The following is a 22,822-nucleotide window of genomic DNA, read 5'->3' as shown; positions in this document are numbered from 1 at the left end:
TTGCTTGCTGTTTAGGGGTGGGCTTGGGGAGAGGGAGAAAGAACAATATTTGGAACACAGGGTTTTGCAAGGGTGAATGTTGAAAACTATCTATACCTGTGTTTCAAGAATAAAAAACTTTATAAAAATTTGTTATTTAGCAAATACCTAAAGCACGATTCAAAATTCAGTCTTCCTGTGTCTCTCTTGCCTCTCTGAATTAAGGTTCAATTTGTGGTGTAGGTTTCAAAGTCAGTATGTAACCAGGTTTTGGGGTGAGGTGAGGGCTTTCTCTGAGTCAGGATCAGGATTCACTCTATGTCTGTGGTCAGGGTTGTTTCAGGCCATTATCAGGGGTCAGTCTTAGTGCCGGGATTCAGTCTATGATCAGGATTTGGGAGTTATTTTGTGTCCAGAGTTGAAAGTTCATTCTATGGCTGAAATAAGGACTCGATATGAAGCCAGGATTAAGAATTAATCTTTGATTAGAGTGAAGAGAGTCAGTTTACAGAAAGGGCTTACTTAGCAAGCAGTCAGAAGCTAAGCGACCTTCCCCCCATGCTGGTGATCAAGCTCCTGACCTTGTCCTCAGTAACATGCAATTATTAGACGATCACAGAAAGCCCTTAGCCTATGCCCTGCCTAACATAGGTGGCGGTCTGATTATAATAATAACATTCATAACAATTAAAGTAATTACCCACAATTCTTAGAAATGATTATGGCACAAACATTCCTAATTATGCTGATTCATTAAATTATTTAAGGACTAGAGAGCAGTGACACCATTGTTGCTATAAAATGCACGAGAGGTTCTTTGCAGTGGTCCTTTTTCCCTCCTCCCTTCCTTGAGTCCTACACACTATTGACCCAGACTGAATCTGCTTGGTGAGTGGAAAATTTAGAGACAACTGAGTAAATTGCACAGCTACTGCCTAAAATCTCATTGGAGAGAAACCCTAAACTTTTTATTGCAAGAATCTGTCTTATTTTCATATCTTCATGGTTTCTTATGGCCAATGAGACTAAAAGTTTCTTTGTAAAAGAGGAGGGAAAGCTCCCCAGGCAGGCTCTGTGGACCAAGGATAGGAGGAAGGCACAGAAATATTACTGTTTGTTTTAGAGGAAGTATCCCCTTCTGCTAAGGCCAGCATATTCCTTTGATTTCATCCCCTCCTTTTCCTGCCAAGAGCTTTCCCATATGCCATTTCTCCTGACTTATATTTACTTCTTCTCTTATTTGTTCTCCTGGAAATGTGTCCATATCTACCCAATGCTTAAATAAACCTTGTGGGAAGTCCCTCAAGCTATCATTCTACATTCTTCTTTCCTTTCATTTCTAATTTTTTTCAGGTGTATTAGCTACTTCCTTGTCTTTAGCATTTCTCAAAACTCTATAATCTAGCTTCCAATTACTATTGTTTCTTGTTGAGTCATATCTGACTCTTTGTGACCCCATGGACCACAACATGCCAATAATATTCACGGAGTTTTCTTGGTAGCGATACTGGAGAGATCTGCCAGTTTCTTTTCCAGCTCATTTTACAGATGAGGAAACTGAGGTAAACAGGGTTAAGTGACCTATCCAGGGTCACATGTCTAGTAAGTATCTGAGGCTGAATATGAATGTGTCTTCCTGACTCCAGGGCCAGCATTCTATTCACTGAGCCATCTACCTGCCTCCTCCAACCCTATTACTGAACTAAAAACATATCTAAATCAGAACGTATTAGTTCCTCCATTAATTTTACTTTTTTACAAACCTCTTTTTTTTTTTGAAAAGTGTCACCATTCTCCTAATAATCCAGATTTATTACTTTAGAGTCATCTTTAATACCTCTTTCTCCCTTCATATCTAACCTAGTATTAAGTTTTGACAGCTTTTTTCTCTATCACATCCCTTATACCTGTCCCATCTTCTCTACTCATACAGGCATCATCCTAATTCAGATCCTTATTACTTCTTCCTTAGACTACTACAATAGACTTCTAATTGTTCTCTGTTTTCTAATACATCCTTTTCCAAGCTGCCAAAATGTCCTTTAGGCATAGGTCTAACCATGCTATTCATCTGCACAAACTCTTTAGTGGTTCCCAACATAAAATCCTTAATTTGACATTTTAAACATCCCCTAATATAATTTCTACTTAATTTTATAGCCTTATTTCATATTACTTTCCTTCATAAATTTTATATTACAATCAAACATTCAATCTCTTGCTTCTGAGAATTTGTCCAAGTTATCTCCCAAGCTCTCTTTTCTCAACATTTCTCAGGATCCTTGTTTTGCTTTAAGGTCCAGCTCCCTGGCCATCTTTTTTTTTTTTTTTTCTTTTCTTTTCCTGGCCATCTTTTAAAAAATTTCCCTGAACACTTTTCCCTTTCCTATTCTTTCCCTTCCTTCACTCTCCCCATCTCTCCTGCCTCCTTTTTTGCCTTCTTTGAAGTCAAGAATTTTTTTTTTTATATATCTTTGGATTCCCTAGTGCCTATAACAAAGCCTTATAAAAAGAAAACTCTTAATAAAGGTTGGCTGAACTAAAATACAAAGATATAGTATAGAAGCAGGTCCTTTAGAGCTCCAGGAAAAATCAAGAAGTGGAATAGCTGAAAGGCAATTTGGCACGTTGGAAGGTAAGTTGCTTTAGACTTAGAAGAAAGCTAGATTTGAATCAGATCTCAAAACATATTTGCAAGGTGTGAAACCACAGGTTAGCTATTTGATCTTTATGGGCCTCACTTATCTCATCTTAAATGTGTTAAATGGGAAAAATAATATTTTTGTATCCATCACAAAGGGATTTTTGTGATTGTTTTTGGAAGAGTGTCAACATTCTCCTGATAACCCAGATTTGTAACTTTAGAGTCATCTTTAATATGTCTTTCTCCCTTCATATCTAATCTAGTATTAAGCTTTGTCAGTGAGGCTCAAAGGAGATGATTTGTGTAAAGCACTCATATAATAATAATAATAATAATGATAATAATAATAATGTCTGATATAGAGCTTTTAACTTTAAAGCTCTATCAGACATTATTATTATTATTATTATTATTATTACTGCAGAGAATGTAGTCAAAGATGTTATTTATAAATACTATTTCAAACCCCAAACTAGAATGTCATAAGCATGGACCCTTCATTCATTGGTTAGGTTAAATGATGGTCAACCTAGACCTCTGTTCTAAAGAAGGGAAGAGGCTGAATGAAGATTGAGAAGAACAGCATTATTTGAGAACATTTACACCTGAGCTTCAATCATTCTATTAGATAAATTCCTGTCATCTATCTCTGAAGCCATGTTATCATTCTTCCTACTTTTTTTTTTTTAACATAGGCCTATATAAAAGTAAAATAGAGTGTCCTCAAGTTCAAATGTAGAATAACTTGCTTCAGGAAGGAAAGAGCTCCTTTTTCATCATTGGAAGTTCTTAAGGAAAAACTGTATGAACTTATAGCAGGGATGCTATCTAGAAGATTCTTTTTCAGGCATCAATTAGACTAGAAACTCTATGAAGGGCTATTCAAATCTAAAGTTCTGCGATTTTTTGGTTATATAACTGCTTTTGCTATTATTACTACTATCACTACCATTATTGTTTTTTTTCTTTTTTTTTCTTTTTTCTTTTTTTTCATTTTTATTTAATAATTACTTTATATTGACAGAATCCATGCCAGGATAATTTTTTTTTTACAACATTATCCCTTGCACTCTTTTCTGTTCCGATTTTTTTCCCCCTCCCTCCCTCTACCCCCTCGCCTAGATGGCGAGCAGTCCTTTATATGTTGGATATATTGCAGTATATCCTAGATACAATATATGTTTGCAGAACCGAACAGTTCTCTTATTGCATAGGGAGAATTGGATTCAGCAGGTAAAAATAACCTGGGAAGAAAAACAAAAATGCAGATAGTTCACATTCGTTTCCCAGTGTTCTTTCTTTGGGTGTAGCTGCTTTTGTCCGTCATTTATCAATTGAAACTCAGTTAGGTCTCTTTGTCAAAGAAATCCACTTCCATCAAAATATGTCCTCATACAATATCGTTGTCGAAGTGTATAATGATCTCCACTACCATTATTGTTGTTGCTGTTATTATTGCTGTTGTTGTTAATGTTGGGGAGGAGAAGGGCAATGAAAAGGAGATAGAAGAGAAGGATGATAAAAAGGAGGATGAACAGGAAAAGGAGGAGGAAGCAAAAAGCAACAACAATGATAAGCACCATCATCACCACTACGAGAAGTTTAAAGTTCCAATGAGGCAGATTTTGGCTTGATGTAAAGAAGCAATTCCTAATTTCAGAGTCATGCAAATAATTTAATGGACTATCTTAGGTGGTTCTATATCACTTTAAACAAGGCCAGAGGAGAAATTATCAAGAGTTTTTGTAATTTACAGACAGGTGAGACTACAAAGCTTCTAAAGATCATTCCAATTTAAAAGATTATATGTAATTCTGGGTTGCTTGAAGGGGGAAGAAGGGAAAGTCTGCAGCATGAAGGGGAAGATAAGTGGGAAGGAAGGAAAGAAGATGCTAGATGAAGGGATCTAGGGGTGTGTGTCTCCAACAGAGGAATGAGGTACCATGGAGAGCCTGGAAGAAGGATTCTAAAGAAATCAGCAGGACAATGGAAATAGTTTCAAAGAACACTAAGGGAGTTCAAGGGATACTGAAACTACAAAGAAATTTTGGAATGGAAAGAAACAGGGAAGTCAGAAGCACATTAAGGTAATATAGAGACTCTGAGGGAAGGACAGAGAAACATTAAAGGCCAACCTCATGTAGTAAACATTTCCTCTTCCTGTCCTCACATCAGAGAGTTTGTGGTTGTCTCCTAGGGAGCTGAAATAGTTGGATCAGCTGGAGGGGGCTTGCTGTCCCTTCTTAAAACCATTCACAAGAATTGGACAGTTCATCCATTCTGGATGTCATTTCTTATCCCTCTGTCACCAGAAGGTGTTTCTAAATCCTATCCAATTTATTCTCTATAAATACAGCCTTGAAGAGACAATTGTATTACCTCTGAAAGAAGGGCTAGGAAGGGGCAGGCTGAGTAAATAGTTGCCTAGATCTGGTAGCTTTCAGCCAAATCACACTTATGGAGTAAGCATGCAACTATAGGTCCAGGAAAGCAGAAAGAAGAATCTATAAAAGGGATTAGTGTGAGCTGGAGCAAAGTCAGTGGGAGAACCAGTGTAAACACACAGCGAGGAGCTAAGATTAGTGCAACTAAACTGAGCAAGAATAATGAAAACTACAATAAGGGAGCCATTGATTGCTGAGATGCCAGCCAAATCCACCATGAAAACATTTTCTTTATTCTCACCCTTTCCACTCCTTCTTTTTTTGAAAAAAGAAACATTGAATTTACACCAAGAGCTGATCTATATCCTTAAAACTAGGGAAACTATTAGGAAAAAGAGAGAACTTAGAGAAAGAGAACAGATTTTAATATTGATATAAGAGCACAGAAGGTGGCCAGAAAGCATCAGTAGAGTTCCCATAGTAACTACCTATTTGGGGGGTGTAGAAAAGGGAAAATGATATTAAAACAAAATACCAGTAGCTCAAATGTGAACCTGAGCACTAGGTGCAAGTAAGCAGAGGAAAGACAGAGGGCACTGTGAACCAAAAGTCAAACTCCTTTTGGGTGATACCAGTCTACTTTCCCCAATTTCTTCCATTTCTTCTTTTCACATACTCTATATTCTGGTCCAAATGGACTGCTCTTTGCCTACTATGTCTTTTATAATTGTTTACTGAATTTTGACCCATACTCTCTTATGTTCAAATCAAATACTACCTCTTCTAGAAAGCTTACCCTGACTCTCCTGTCAGTAATGACTTTCCTCCTGAAACCTATTAAAACAACTTTGTAATAAATGTATTGTTTAATGTTATCTCATTATCTGTTTTGTGTTGCACCACTACATAGGAAGATATGTGAGAGAATGGATTATATACATGCATATATATTTATATACATATATATACACATACACACAAATATATACATATTACTAAGTTTTGTGTCCTCTTTATTACCAAGGATTATAGAATGGTAGATTTATGACTAGAAAGGAACTTAAAGCTGACCTTAAGCCTAGCCTTTATTTTGCAGATGAAGAAACTGAAGTGCAAAACGGTAGAGATTGCCCAAAGACAAACATGTAGCAAGTTGCAGAACTTGGATTTGAATATAAGTTTTAGTTCAGTGTTCTAGATAGGTTAAATGCTTAATAAATGTATTCTACTGAGATATAACATGACATATTAAAGTCAATATAGACTCTAAGAGTCAGAAGGACCCTGAGAAAACTTTTAGTGTTACATCCTAATTTTTATGAAGGTGAAGTTAAGATACCAAGATAGAAAAGGACCATTCTGAAGTCATAGAATAGAACTAAGATCAGAACTATATCTTCTTGACTCCCAATATGGGGTTGTTCACCATCATTTCTTGTCTATTTTTGAAGGTAAAAATGCAAATAGCCAGAATAGGAAAAAATATTCTCATGAATTGGCAGCTTCAAGTCCCCTCTTAACCTTTCCTTAAATTCTTTTGGTAGCACATGTAAACCTTCTCCTGCCATGTGACACTTAGACACAGCATCCCTAAAGAGATTTAAAGTCCTAATATATTAGCAATAATTCTGTCGACTCCTGAATATGGGCTCATTCAAAAACCTATTTAGAGAAAACGGCAGCCATAATATATTAATAGCCTTGGGTTTGCCATGCTTTGGATGCTCTAGTTAAGGACCTTCACAATGATAATATATTGATGCCAACCTTTTAAGTACTATGAAGAAATGTGGTTCAGGGTCTGTCTTTGAAGATTTATCTTAGAGCATTTATAAGGAGAGGGATTAGATGGGATTTGGGAATTTCATATTTTTCCATGTCTAGTCTACTAGACTGCTGCTGAGATGTAGGATTCAGAAGATCCCCTGACCAGAGGAAGATTTTAATATTGACCTGGAACAAGTCTACTGTTGAAAACCTGGCAATCTCTACGTTGAACCTGAGGAGATATGATATCATATCTCCCTTACTATCTTCCTTCCCCTTATATATTTTCCTCTTCCTCCTTCCTTCCCTTCCCCCTTCTCTTATTTTCTCTCCTCTCCTCCTCTTCCTTTTCTGCTTCTCTGTCTCTGTGCCCCACGTCTCTTTACTATTCTTTTAATATTAATTCCTGGGTATTTTCACAAGGAAAACCATATTACTTCATCTGCAAGTATAAGCCAGACCCAGTATCTGGTTTATTATTTTAGAGTATGGACATTAGACACTGCAGCAATTTTAGGGATGAGTCTTAGAAGAATTACAGGGCTATACTCATGTGCAACAAAATCGTGGCAACCCAGTCTGGGAGTAAGAAAGGTAGCAAAACAGAAATTTTTAACAGGGAACAATCCTTCCACAGGCATTACACAGGCAAAGAGGCTTATAGGATCCAAAATCATAGGATCACACATTTCAAGTTGTAAGACACCTTAGAATTTATAAAGGCTCATAGAGGCTCATAAAAGGAATTGATGTCCCAAAGATTATTCAAGTTGTAAAGTTTAGACTTAGGATTTGAAGTCAGGTCCTCTGATTCAAAACCCACTGGTCTACACCAATGGTATCAAATTCAAACAGAAATGGATTCTCAAAACCAAACATCACAAATGAACATAATCTATGACCTGTTGTATTTTCATTTATTTCATTAAACATCTCCTAATTACATTTCAATCTAGTTCAGGCTAGCACTCGGGAGTTTTGGCATAGAGCCTGAGAGTTTGTCATCTCTCCCCTATATCATGCTATTTAAGAGGGATGCAATGCTTGCTATAAACTCAATTGAACTTCAGGAGGAATGTCTATGGGGGAGAAACACATCCTTGATGAGCTAATCAGAGTTAGTGCAGAAGTGGTTTTGACCAGGATTTCCTAAACTATAGGAAACTATTCTATTCCTCTACCATGGACAGTTCCCCACTGTCTGAGTGTGGTCTTGGCAGTTACCTCCAAAAAAGAGCATGGAAGGGGGAGGAAAGAGAGGAAATCAAGAAAGAGTTAGGTGCTTAAGTTTATTGGTTTAACAAGTTAGGACCTTTAGTAGTAAACATTTTGCAGACCACTAAACATTCACTGCTGAGGTTTGCCATACCCTGGGGGGGAAAACCATTTTATGGTAAAAGGCTAATTAACTAGTCCCCTGGGACATTAGGAGCTCCCTGAGCACCAACATATCTTAGCTCTTGGCTGAACAAACAAGTATGTTCTCAGTGATGGAACCTCTCTCTCCCTCCTCCAACCCTTACTGGCTTTGAACTGAAAGAAGGGGCTGGTGTTTACATCTTGAAATATCTATCAGTAAGAAATGTGTAGTTTGTATTTATATTGGTCATTATTACCACCAGGGGATACACATTTTAAACTACACCTTTAGAAGAAGACAGCCTGTAAAAAAGAATAATTCCTGGGCATCTAGCCCATAAAAATAGTGTGGAAATGCATTTGGAAATAAATAGAATGGAATGAAATAAACCTGTCAAAAGAATAACATTCAAAGTAATCAAAAGGGAAAAAAGGTAAGGACTATTAGGCATGTTATAGAATTAGATCAGTGCTTTGCTTTTACCATCACCTTCTGACCTAACCTAAATAGAGTCCAGAAAACAATGGGTCTATGCAAATGATGAATCATAAATAGGATTCTGAAAAGAATCATCTCTCTACAATCAAGTACTGTGCATAATGAGATTGTTGAGAGCCTGTTTGATAGTGTCATCAACTGGGGCATGTCTAGAATATGTCACTTGGCCCTTGAAGAATAGAGCCCTCCAACTATTGTGTAGGAGAAACAGACAATGGCTTAGGTCCTTGCTCATCAGTCTAAGGACTGTTGACTCTAAAAGGCTTTGTTTTGGCTTTAGATAGATACCACTATCCATTCCCAATCCCATTTCCCTTGTCCACACTCTCCATGGCTCTTTTGTTAATGTAGGTCTGTGACTACTACAGTACTATATGGTGGTACTATGTACTATAGTATATACTATACTATACTATAGCATAGCAGCTTCTGGAAGCTACTTTTTCATGAAGATTTGAAATGTATGGTGTGCATGTATGTGTGCAGGCATGTATGTGTGTATGTAATTGGATCCTTTGGACTTATGAGATAGGAAGGAAATAAAGAACTGGAAAGGGGAAAAAAGTGCCATTGCCTTTGTCATTGGGGGAGCCAAGAGACTCATCATAAATTGTTATTAGAACAGAAAAGGGGGCATGGCAGGAGAAATTATCTTGGAACTTCCAAGAAAGGCTTTGAGATATACTCAGTTTCCTATTTTAAAAGCCTTGAAATAGAGAAGGACATTCCAGACTCTTCTACAAGAAGTATTCAAATTTCCATCTCTTTAATCATCCATTATCATGGGGATCTGATAATGAATGGGGCTCCTTAAAAGTTGGGCCTTTGAGCAGAAATAAACACACTGAACTTGGGCATGATGCTGAAATTGGTTTGAAAGAAAGTGTAAGGTAAATATGTTCATAATGCTAAGAATCTTAAATTAATGGTATCAATGCAATTCTTCTCTTGCAACTCATAGTAAGGAATTTTAAGGTCCTGTTTAGTTTATACACATAAAGCCAGGGTCGGATAAACTACATTCTGAGAAAATACTGATTTCCCCACAAATGGCAGGGCAACTATGGAACTTCTTTAGCTTTTGCTCATATGCCAGACAAGTAGAACCCAAGAAAATGAAACCAAGAGAAACCCAGGCAGCTGATTTTCAAGTTCCCTCCCCTGGCCTGATAGTCACCTGTGCTCAGGAGGTAGAATGGAGTCCCCGTGGTCACCTGTTGCCTACCCATAACTGCTAACAACAAGGAAACCAGTTCCCGGGCAGCATGCATAAGAGAAGAAAAGAAATAAAGAAAAATAAAAATGTGCCTAGTCATGATCAAAACGGCAATTACTCTTTTTTCTCCTTGAAGATCTTACTATAAAAAAGGTAAAAGAATACCAAGGTATTATTAGAAAGCATTGATGAACCTTCTGTCTCCATCTCAGATAGTGCTTACAATCAAATGAATGGCCCTGAGAAATATGAATGGCAAGCATACATTCTTGATTCCAAACTACCATTCTGTCCAGTTAGATACCAATATACACCCAGAGGTGCATGTGCCAAGAGCAGATATTGTTAATGCCAAAAGAATGGATCAAAGTGAAATAAATGATTAAAGAAACTGATATATATGGCATTCCAGCCCTAAGCAAAAAAGCTAACAGTTTTGGGTAGACCTGCATAACACATTGCAAGTACCTGGGGGAAGCCAAATGTTACAGGGGGATTGACAGTCCCATGGAAAACATATAAAAAGGGCTGACATGAGGATTTGGAACAGTAGGGGGTTCCCTTCCCCCCTCCCATTCACAAGTTGCAAGAATAGGCAGTTTGTCTGTGGAGAAACACTGTGGAAAACAACATTTTGAACACACAGAACAGAAGTCCAATTAAAAGTAAGTGCTTGATGTACTAAAACATACCATGAAGTATGGAAAGACCTTAGAAGCTGGACAACAAAAAGGAAAGCTTTCTGATTGGCTAATTTATCATCATTATGAAGAGAGGCAGTAAGGGACAAATAGACAACCTGCTGGCTTTTTAGCTGGATTAAAGTATTTTGGGGCCTGGAGTACTTTGGAATTGGGAAAAGGAGAGATGTCTCATGCTATAGATGATAGGTAATAAAGCCCTAAGAAAATCAAAACATGATACTTCAATAATGAACCTTAATGTCTCTATGTAGGGTCTAAGCTAAGCTATAATAGGTTAATGCTAGGAAATGCCATATTAAAGCTGATCTTTAAGGACCCTTTCAACTCTAAAATCTATGAAATAACTCATGTTAGCTCAAAACTAATGGATAAGGGTGGAGCTTACAGTGTTTAGTTCAGGCACTACTATGGTCAGGAAAAATAGTGGAGCTGACTTTAGTTGAACTATGTATGACACATCAATACCAGGAATGGTATATGACACAAAGATTAAAGGAACAATCAGTATCTGCTGGTTGTTTGGATTAGAAATTATTGGGAAGCCTTTGAGAAAATTTTTTTTTTGTTTGCATTCAGAGAATTATTCAGACCCAAGTTCCCAAGAAAGATCCCAATGAAAGGTGGAGCTGATTATAAGGAATCATAGGACATGTCTTTAGGGTATGTCTTTTTTTTTTTTATTATAACGAAGAAGAGACCAGATTGCTGTGTGTTGTATATCCCTTGTCCCTACACTTAGATGCTTGCATACCTCCTTGGTAGCTGGGGTCAGCCTTTTGGTAGAAGTTAATCTATAATGATAAGGCCTTCTAGGAGAGTATAGGCCAAAGTATTATGGCCCAAGTTATAGCCCAAATGAGATTAAATGTAACTGAGAAATCTATAACAAAACAAATTAGAATATAATAGAATATAGATAATGTTAATATGTGGTTTTCTGAATTAATATATGGCTTACAGGGATGCTTACACAGAATTTAGTGGTTCTCATTTATATTTAAGTATGTCACCAATGGTCTAGGTCATGTGTATATATATGAGACTCTAACTCTTAGAAATCCATGCAACACCCATATCCTAGTGGCACCCTGGTCTATCATTCCCTCTTTTTAAGAAGCCTCTCATTATATGCAGATTTGACAAAATCATATAAGAAATCCAGAGAAGGTCAAAGATTGACTAATTCATTCCTTGTAATACAACAGAAGGAAAAGCTGCCCTAATTAGTCTAATTCTCTAGCTCACAGATCAGAAACCCCAAGGACAGAAAGCCTAGTACAAGAGTTTCACACAAGGTGAGGGTTCCTTATTATTCTTTTAGAGTAGGTGGAGTAAGACAGTATAAATTACTTTGCCCTCCTATTTAATTCTTTACAAAATAACTATACTTTTAAAGATTAACTCCAGATAATATACTTCATGCCTTTTGTGCAGAATGAGTTTGGAATAAGTCCCCATATTTACTGAGGTAACTAAAACCTTAGGTTCTCCTCAATGCCCAGCTCAGGATTATCTGGCGACACTGTCTCTTTCCTAGGTCTTCATTAGCCTTCAGTTTAACATTCAGCACTTCAAAGGGGAATCTTTAATTATGTTTGTGGGGGAAAAAAAACTAACAGCAACTCTGCCCATTGTTTCACGAGGGTTCATAATCCGCATCCCCCACGCCCCAGGAACTAGGCTCAGATTTCAAATGAAATCAGATACCTCTCCTAATTCCTGGTTGTAAGTTCCACATGAGACTCAAAATTCTAGCTTTACTCTCAATTGCTTCCATCACCCTTGAGAGAGGTTCTATCCTCTGAAGGTGAAGGGCAACTAGTTTGTCCATGCCAGTGTTCTACATTGCCCTTACTCTATAGAGTGGAGAGGGAAGAGCTTTGAATTTTTGTCAAGAAAAGAGCACAAGACTGGCACAGGAGGTATACATACCAAATAAGTTTTCACTTAGATTTTACAGAGATGAAAACTTTTCCTTTTGCTATTTAGTCATTCCATTGTAGTAATTCCAGAGATATGAAAACTGAAAACTTGCCAAATATAATTATTCATTGAGGGTTTGCTGTATCTGGATTCCTATATGTTTCAGGGGTTTGGGATGGGCATGGCTCATGAGCCTCAACTAAAAGTATCTGTGAATGATGCTACTCTGAGGTTAGAGGACTTGTCTTCATGAAGAATTACTTTGAAGTTGTGTTTTAGATCCATTCCAATCTTTTGTCAGTTTTTCCTATCCCTTGTGCCCATTGCACTCAGCTCTTTCATTTCCTCTTGGAATCATATGGTGGATAACTCTTGTGTATTTTTCCTTTGATTATTCTCTCTGGTTATTTGTCAGATTTTCATATTCAATGTTATAGTGCCTCCTGTTTGTCATACCTCTAGTTACCTTTACCACCACAAACTGGGATAATAGCTAATAAAAAACATTGTGGTCCTTGACTTTGGATCTAACTGATCTCTAGTAATAATTGGAAATAGATTCTTTCAAACCAGTATCTTAGCTTATAGAGTTAGAAGAGACCAAGTGGGTTATTTAATTCAACTTTTTTCAACATAATTTAGAATTGTAGAAAGAATTTTTCTAAACGTCATAGTAAGTGGAAAAGTAAAATACTGAACAATAATAAGCACATTAATACTAGCTCATATTTATATTATGATTTAAGGTTTGCAAAGTACTTCATGTATGTTATCTCATTTGATCCTCACCACATTTTACTGTTATTAACTATTATTAGCTCCATTTTACAGATGAAGAAACTGAAGCCAGCAGAGGTTCATTGTCACTCTGCTAAGAAATTTATGAATTGGGGCAGCTAATTGGTGTAGTGGATAGAACACCAGCCTGAAGTCAGGAGAAGCTGAGTTCAAATCTGACCTCAGACACTTTTCTTGGCTGTGTGACCCTGAGCAAGTCACTTAACCTCAATTGCCTCAGGGAAAAAAAAAAGGAAAAGGAAAAGAAACATTAGAACTATATTTAAACTCATATTTTTCAGATTATAAGTCCAATAGTCTATCCACTATGCCACCCAGATTTAAACTATATAATCCGAGTGAAGAGTATGGGCTCTTTTCTAATTCAGTAGCTTCCCTTTGATGATTTCATCCCTTCTGTTATATCATCCTCCATCTTGGTTAGCATATACTATTTTGCCCTCAAACCAACTGTACCTACTTAAAGGAGGTCATTATTTGTCCTTTGGCTTGAATAGAATCCAAAGAAAGGTTAACCTTTTGACCTGTTTTCCTCTATGATGATTATTCTCATAGAAAAGCTCCAGCATATTTGAAGTTTTGCCCAGAGAGAGATCTCAGCAGTTCTGAGAATGGCAGATATGGATGAGATAATAGATAAGAATCTCCTTGAAGGGGACATTTATAAAAAGTACAGAAGTACAATAGGTGAAATGGTGCTATTCTAGTCTGAGTACTTTTAGAACTGGGGATTTCATGTTTTGCCATTTCCAGAGATACCAGTGAAAATGCCAAGAAAATTCTTAGGGCAAAACCATAGGTAAATAATTTTCCCTCAACCTTTCTGGGAAAGGCAATAAACCTAACTGACTTGAGAGTTTGGGCAAGCTGAAGTGAGTGGCTTGTTGGAAAATACAATACATTCTAGAAATGCTTTCCACCATCTACTTGATCAAAGGATCCTTACTCAAATAAGATATGCACAGGGTGAAGTTTTACTAACAAAAATAAACTGTGGTTAGAAGAGAGAGGAAGACAGACTCAAGGAGCTGATGGATCTCTTTGGCAGATGTTTTTTGAACTATTCATGCCTATGAATGATATGTCAAAGGGGACTATCTGGCTCATCTAATGGGACTTTCCTCTTAGAATTATACTCTCTTTGAATGGTCATTGAACCAAGAAGGCACCACAGTGTTAAATGGCTGCAATCAGAAAACCAAGAAAAAGAAAAAAATAAAACAACATAAGATGTTCTCCCTGTTCTTCCCCTCTCTCCCCCAATCAGGAACATTATTCCTTTGCAATTATTTAGCATTATTTTTTCACATCCTTTAAACACATATATCATGTATTTTTATGGTCGTTTGTATGGGTTTCTTATTAACCCATTATATTGTTAAGGTAAAGAGGATAAAGAGAATGTCTTCTTTTTTCTCTCTCCCAGATCTGTATATAAGTGTCTGATAAACTTTTGGTGTGAATTGAATTGAAAATTGTAGAAAGGGAAAAAAGCTATTCACTCTCTTCAGATACAATAACAAAAGAATAAATGATCTTGAAAGGCAACAGGAATAAGTCTTGTTGGACATTACTGAAGAGATACCCATCATAAGGGTTGCAAATGAGGTACAGTGCTACCAAGAGACCATGAGGAATCTTGTCATTTATAATATATGGATCTTTTTCAGTTCTATTTTTGATTCTCATCCCTTCCCAACAGATTCTTCAGGAAACTTCAAGGGATATATGCCACTAGAGAGATATTTTTGAAAGAGGCTAGGTACAGATAGGCTTTCCAGTTCAAGTACCAGATCAAATATATTTCTCTGGGAAAAACAAGTTTTGATTCTTTTCCTGCCTGTCACACATTCATCTTTTTGCTTTATGAAGTTTCAGATGGGTTATGTTGACTTGAAACTGAATCTTTTGAGAAGTAATCTAGTATCATAAGTGATATCTTTGAGATATTTGTTTTGGAAACACAATCACAAAGGTGGCTGATACTATTTGGCTTGTGAGACAGACAGCATGGTGGCAGGGACAGAATATTGCAACTAGAGTCAGAATATCTAAGTCTAAGTCCAAACTATTCTGTTGTTTTCTTGGCCATGTGTCCCTAGAACACTTTCAGCCTCAATTTCTTCATCTATAAAATGAAGGGATCTGATAAGAGTCCATCCAAGGTTCTTTCTAACCCTAAATCTTAGATCGTATAAAAACAATCTGTAAAAGTGTTAAGCATTGTGTGAGTTATTATTATCTGCGCCATGGGACTAAACTAAGGTGATTAAACTTTGTAAACTACAAAGTACTTTAGAAATGTGTTTTGCTATTACTTTAATGGCTCAAGGTTTTGTTTATGTAGGTCAGCAGCCTGTTTGGAAAGATGAAGTTTAACTGGTTCTAATCAGGGTTTAAGTTTTGAGATCATAACTCCTTTAGACTCCTTTAGTTAACCATCTACTTAGATTTAGGAATGAAAACTCCCCCCAACCCCTTTCATGATACTAGGCATGTTTTTTAAAATAACTGATTCAAGATTAGAATAAATAGGAGTACTTTGTATATTTTAGATTGTCTAAGGCTGTCTCTCCCACCAGAAAGCCAGAGCAAGGTCTTTAAAATGGCGATGCAATTGATGATTCACACAGAAAGCATTTCCCCCCTTTTAAAGAAGGTGTAGAATAATGCAGGGGCAAAGAGACAGTGCAGAAGCAGTGCTGACAATGGGGAAAGCATGCAGAGAAACTCTATGTAGGCCACACCATGGAGCAAAGTAAAAGGACACAGGGAGTCACCAGTTCATCCTTTTTGATGTACAGTGATGACACAAGCACTTCACCTCATTACTCGGCACAGCCAGACTCAGCCATGGGCAATATCACCTGCTTTCTTCCACCAGGTGGCAAATGAGGGTGCTAAGGGGAAAATCCATCAATTTGGCCTCCACTAAGCTGAAGTCTGTCGTAAGAATGTCAGGGGCAAGAATGAGAGAACTCTTCTGGGAACTTATTCAGGAATAGGAACGCAGAGTAGCAACATTTGATCTTGGAAGGACCTCAGAGGCTAAGACTGATCCACATCAAAGCATAAATCCCTGCTACCACTTTTCTTGACAATTGCTTGAATACCTTCAGTGATAGGAAGCCCACTGCCTCCTGAGGCACCCAGTTTTGCTTCTGGCTAGCTCTGCCTGCTGCAAAATATTTTTCTCTTTATATTAAGTCAAGGGAGGATTAATTTAAGGAAAAGAAATCTTTTAACAACTAGAACTAGCTATACAAAGTAGTGGAATGTCTTGGGAAGCAGGGGGTTTCTCCCTCCCTGGCAAATTGCAGAAGGCTTTAAGAGAGGACAATCACTTATTAAGTGTGATATGGAGGGGATTCGTGTTCAAATACAGATAAAGAGAGATGACTCTGCTAGGTTCCTTTCAAATCTGAAATTTTGTCATTCTATAAAATTCATAAAGAAAACTTAATGAAGAATATTTAAATAACTTAACAGACAGTGTGATCTAGTAGATATAGTAGTGTACTTAGAATAAGAAGCTTGAAATTCTGGTTTTACTCCTTACTATGCATGTTATCTTGGCCAAGTCACTTAGACTCAATTTTTTTTTTCATTTGTAAAATTAAGGAACTGTTAATCTGTAATGTTTCATCCAGGTTTAAAGCCTATGATAATGATCTATATTGGAAATCAGTGGTGGAAGCCTCAGTAAATCAAAGCAATACCTCATCTTTCCTCTGTTTGTTTCCAGCCTTATTTCAACTTCTTTGTTTATGTCATCTGGAAACTAAAGGGTTTTTAAAAGTTTCTTCGATCAAATCCTCTCAATTGGTGTCTCTGAATCAGGGTCCTATCTAGGCTTCGCTTTAGTTCTTTCTTCAGTTACTCAGGGGACAGAAAAATAAAATGGAAGGAATAGATACAGGTACATATTTGGTGCCAAGTATTCTACAATATTCTTTTCTCCTGCTTTACAGAGGGTAAGAATAGAAGGTCTAGCTGAAGGAAGCAGGGAATAAAGAGAAGGAGCTCAGACTGAATTTCATTTGATACTCTGGGAAAGATGGGAAAAAAAAACACCAAGGAAAAGAAAAGTCTAACATGAAATAAAGGTAACACCAAACTAAAAAAGACAGTGAAGGTAATAAGCAGAAGAATATGGTCTGGGAGGGAGAAAAAACAAGGGAAGCAGATTTTCCAGATATAAATATTGGGACAGGTAGTCCCACAACAGGACTTTTGTCTCGAATTGTGTCTTGAAGTAGAATGATTCTGGGGAAGTTTTATATTAGTAGAAACATCACTGTACTGTGAATTTTACATATGAGATGCTATGGCCAATGATTGCTATAGGTATACACTCACACATCTGTATGTAATATATATATATATATATATATATATATATATATATATATATATATATATATTATATATATATATGTAACTTAATATGGATTCTTAGGATATATTTCCATGAATAAGTCTTTATTTTACTTATCATTCTTTTTATTCTGCCATGTCATTTCTTGTGATACATATATACATATATGATACATACATTTTCATGCTATTACATGATCCATTCATTCACTATTAAGTCTGGGACATAGTATTTGAAAAAAATAGTTGTCCTGAAGAACAGAAAGTCTACATCACTGATGGGGATAGAAAACCAGGGACAAAGAATAAAATAAGGGAGACAAAGATATTGGGGATACCAGGTGAGAGATAAGGAGTATTTTCTTATTGGACACTACTGGTGAGTTTCATGGTTTAGCTCCAAGGAGCAATTGTCAATGATGGGGAAAAAATGAGGGGGAGATGTTCTATCTGTGTGAATCAACAAACACCTAGAAATGCTGATGATGGGCATGTTTTCCAGTGAAATACATTGAAAACACAAAAGAAAGAATTGGGAGATTTGGCTAGAAAAGGTAACAGAATAACAGGCCACTGGAACAAGACGATAAAATCACACAATTTCCATATTTTAGGAAGAAAAATAAAATGTAATTAATATAAGATTAAGTGATAATCTAAGTAATTATAACACATCCAGATAATTTAGAAAAAGAAACAAAAGGGGATGATCTGCATGACATCAAGAAGAGAAATATCAAAGAATAAGTGTGTTCTGTGTCAACATTTATTGTTCTTATTTGTCCTTCATTCTTGAAAAGAATCATGACTTCAGGGAGAAGGATATGGTCTGAATTGCATTTAAATGATGGAGGGCTGGGCAAAATCATCTGCCACAATTTTCCCTTCAGAGCCAGCTAGGTCCAGTGGCCTAGAATATCCTCTTTCACCTAGTAAAAAATCTAAATAAATAAAGAATAAAGGTGTGCCAAAATTATTTAGTAGTGTCTAGGGAGAAAGGTCTCTCATTTAATGACCAATGTTGGTTTTGTTGACTGAAATATCAACTTCTCACATCTTGGTAGAAATGACCATTAAGTAGAAAGGTCTAAGTGTTAAGAATCAGAATATCTAGGTTTACATGCCAACTCTGGTAGGAAATATTTAATGTAAGCTATTGTGGCATTAAGCAAATCACTGCTTTTTTGAGAGTCACTTTTCTCATCAATAAAATGGGAAATAATACTTTTCCTATCTACTTCATAGGGCTGTTACAGGGAAGAAGTGTTTTATGAACCTTCAAGGGCTACAGAAATATGGGTTATAACAATAACATTTTATCAACATCATTATTATTATCTTAATTTAAATATTAATTGGTCAATTTTTAAAGCTATAATTTGCTCCTATGAGTGAATATGCCCAGAGCTGGGAAAAGGTTTTCTATACCTCAAACAAAGTCTGAAACTTGTGTCCCCTGAGGTTTACTATGTGATTTATCACAAAAAATACTAATATGTTCTAGAGAACAAAATTTCTGACATTTAAAAAACTTTATTCAAAATATTAGACTACACAGGGCAAAAGTAGAAGTTGCAAAGAAGCAAATATAGTAGATACATGATATTACTTCCTAACATGTAGGGCATCCAAAAGTAGAATTGACTGGTCTCCAATTCTAAAAATCTATGATTTTGTGATTCCCCTCTATTATGGATGCAAGGAGCTGTCTACCAATGGTTGTATCTTTGAACTCACCTACAAGGGGGAGAATCTTCTGTGCAGATGATAGGTATTAATTATCCTTCATAACATGTCTTTTGTAAATGAATAAATCAGTTTCTTTAATGCAGTTCATATGAATTATTTCCTTAGAGTCTGATGGAAATAAGACTATTGATAAAATTAAGTTCCTGATTATTGAGGGCTAAAGACCTAAATCTGAGCTTGTAGTAAAACACCTGGTAGACCCTATTCTGATCTGTCAATCAAATGGATTCTCTTTTTTCTGTGTCAATCTCTCAGTAGGAAGAGAAAGGGCAAGAAAAAACACAGGAAACCAAAGAGAGGAGAAAAGTAGACATAAGGAATAGAAGAGAATGAACTGGAAAGCAAAGGTTAGAGATGAGTAAAAGAGAAGAAAAAGCAGTGAGAGGAGAGTTTTCCTGTTGACAGACTATAAGCAACACTGAATTTCTCTGGCACATCATCTTTAGCTCTATAATTCTGCAGAGGACAAACTGTAGAGCAAGTATGGTGGGGTACCTTCAGAAGGACACTGATATGTCTTTAATTGAGACCTTTGCTATGGGACAGAGAGGATTCTCTAGTAATCACACAGACTCCAAGCAGGACAGAAAGATGGCAATAATCAGTGTCCATCATCCAGATGCAGCTGGATGAGCACCAAAAGAACTCAGTAACTAATAGGTATCTGCCCAGAAGTTTCCACATTCTTAAAAATCCCTCTTTCCTTCCTTAATGCTGTCAATATAAACTGTCTACCTTGGACAGTGAATTGTCCTACATGTTGAGTTTCCTGGATAATTGATGGTATTCTTCACTCTGAACCATTTTTTTCCTCTGGTGGAAAAGTCTGCCGAGGGCAGTGATTTTTGTCAGTTTTATTTGTAGCCCATCAATTCCCTTCCTCCACAAAGGGTATTTTATCTTTTTCTTCTCTACCGTCTGTGGCCCTGGGAGGAAACAAGTTGGGCACATGTGTCCCTTTCAAGATGGATGTGGAACAAATGGCAAGGCCTTAGTCCCCTTGTTTTCTCCTTGGTCTCTAAGCTTCCACCTGGTACTAATGCATCCATCTAATTTCCCAAAGAATTAGAAAAATAGTGAACATGTGGATTTAGTTTTTCCTCTTTTCTATACAGGAGTAGGTGCCTGTTGTTTTGTATGTGTGTAGATTTGCAATCTAAATGCAAATGGCTACACTAAAAATAACCATTCCTTTTTCTAAGCTATGGTCACTCCTGACTGGCTGCAGAGAAGCCTGAGGGTCCACTGACAGTAATGATAGCAAGGCTGTGTCATGACTGTACTTTGCCCCATGTTTGCAGCTGCTCTTAAATGGCCGCAAATGAAAAACACAGACACTCCCACATACCTTTTGTTGCCAGTCGAACACAGTTGATTTTGGTTTCCTGTGAACAACAAAATGAGAATGTGGTTAATCAAATGGAATTTATTTTTTTTAACCATTATTATTTTAAATCACAGTTTATATATGTTTGTCTTTGAACACACTGCAGATGCCAGTTTCAAAAGGGGTCAAATTAGGGTTTCTAGAGGTGGAAGTGAAGATGGGAAGATTCCAGTTTGGCTCTAGCTTCTGATGCTTAATTATATAACCATGAGCAACTCACTTAACTTCTGTCCTCAGTTTCTTCATCTATGAAATGAATACTCATAGCCCCTATTTGGCAGGGATGTTATAAGGCTCAAGGAAGAGAATATATATTACACATATAATACACATACACATACATAAGTATATATACATATATCATAATATATATCATATATATTATGTCATAATATATGCAAAGCATTTTGAACATCCTTAGATACAATAAAATTCAGCTATTCTTATCAGAGCCACTAATATGCAAGTAATTGAAGGTAATTAAGAATCTTCCCCAGTATCTGTGTCTTTCTCTCATTTAGAAGCCCCACTCCAGACAGAAACTCCACAGCCACCATTGTCCAAATGTGATCTTGGGTGAGACATTTAACTTTTCTGAATGTTCCTTATCTATATAACAGGAATAATAATAATTCCTCTTTCTGTTATAAATATCATGATTAATGTGTGAAGGTGCTTATTTCATTGTAATATTTAATGTTTTTAAAGCACTTTATGTACATTATCTCAAATGGTTGTTACAACAACTCTCTGAGGTGAGGAAAATTATTTTTCTAGTTTGATAGATGAGGAAATCTAGACTAAGAGAGATTAAAGGACTTGCCCATTGTCATATAGCAAGCTGGAGTTGGATTTAAGATAATTTCTCTCTGGACAATAAGATCATCTATTGTGTATCATACTATTGCATGCTACTTCACAATGTACCGGATAAGAACAAATGATTAAACCTATTTCTTCTTCAAAGATTCCCATTTTTGCTGATAATATGACCATCTTTCTTCAGGCTTGTAACTTTAGGTTCTTCTGAGCGCTTTTCTTTCTTTTAACTATTGAATCTGTCCCATTAGGAGGTTTTATTGAGAATACATCCGCTCTATTACTAATAATAATTAATGATAATATTAACAGTAATATTTGTGTAGTGCTTTAATATTTAAAAAGTGATTTCCAAATGTTTCTTTTTTCCCTCCCAACAATTCCAGGAGATCAGTGCTATTATGACCCATATTTTACAGATAAAGAAATTGAGGCACATAAAGATCAAGGGCCTTGTCCAGTACCACACACCTAGTAAGTGGTTAAGGTCAGATGTGAACTTAGATCTTCCTGGCTCCAGATGTAGTACTCTTTCTACTGTACCACCTAGCTACCTATGCCAGTCCTATTCTCTCTACTAATGCAACCTTTACCTAGCTAACCCATCCTCATGACCTAGAACATTGCAAACTATCTGAAATCAACCCCTATTCAATTCATCCTTTACAATTCTGAAAATCACATTATTTAAGCAAAAATATGACTATCACTCTTCTCTGCCCTCTCAAATCTTCAAGGACATCCTATTGCATGCATAATAGCATGCAAAATCCTTAATTAGCTACTTAATTCTCTTTATAATCTGGTTCCTGTTACCTTTCAGTAGTATCATTCTATATCATAATTTTCTCCATACTTTCTGTTTTAGTCATCTTGGAGTACTGGCTATTCTCTGCATATATCATTCTAACTCTTACTTCTTTGGGAGTTTACCTATGTGAACCTGTATATTTTTACACTAATGATTCTGTTTCTAAGATACTCCTTCCCCATCTCCTCCTTGTAGAATCCCATTGCTTTCCTCATTGCACAACTTAGATTCAACTTCTTACATGGGGTCATTCTTGATCTCTCAATTATTTTCACTCTATCATTAGAAATTTCTGTATGTTTATGTGTCTGTGTATATATATATATATATATATATATATATATATATATATATGAAAAAAAGTATATATAATATGTGTGTGTTGTGTATGTTTGTCCTAAGGTGA

General features: G+C 36.4%; 1 protein-coding gene across 9 annotated transcripts in view; it reads right to left on the bottom strand.

The window, feature by feature from the left end:
* Positions 1–22,822, bottom strand: part of PTPRT (protein tyrosine phosphatase receptor type T) — a 1,291,476-nt gene that overhangs the window by 179,113 nt on the left and 1,089,541 nt on the right. For 4 of the 9 annotated variants that reach the window (XM_051979271.1, XM_051979273.1, XM_051979274.1 and 1 more), the window contains exons 13-14: positions 20,748–20,784; positions 9,810–9,866 (exon numbers count right to left, since the gene is read on the bottom strand). In XM_051979271.1, the coding sequence (XP_051835231.1) occupies positions 9,810–9,866; positions 20,748–20,784 (94 nt within the window). The remainder of the gene's footprint in view (positions 1–9,809; positions 9,867–20,747; positions 20,785–22,822) is intronic. The other 5 variants (XM_051979277.1, XM_051979278.1, XM_051979279.1 and 2 more) reach the window with 2 other exon arrangements.

Source organism: Antechinus flavipes, chromosome 2 (assembly GCF_016432865.1).
Source record: "Antechinus flavipes isolate AdamAnt ecotype Samford, QLD, Australia chromosome 2, AdamAnt_v2, whole genome shotgun sequence".
NCBI lineage: Eukaryota > Metazoa > Chordata > Mammalia > Dasyuromorphia > Dasyuridae > Antechinus > Antechinus flavipes.
Note: the sequence above shows the minus strand (reverse complement) of the source record. Positions and strands in the feature narration are given on the sequence as shown.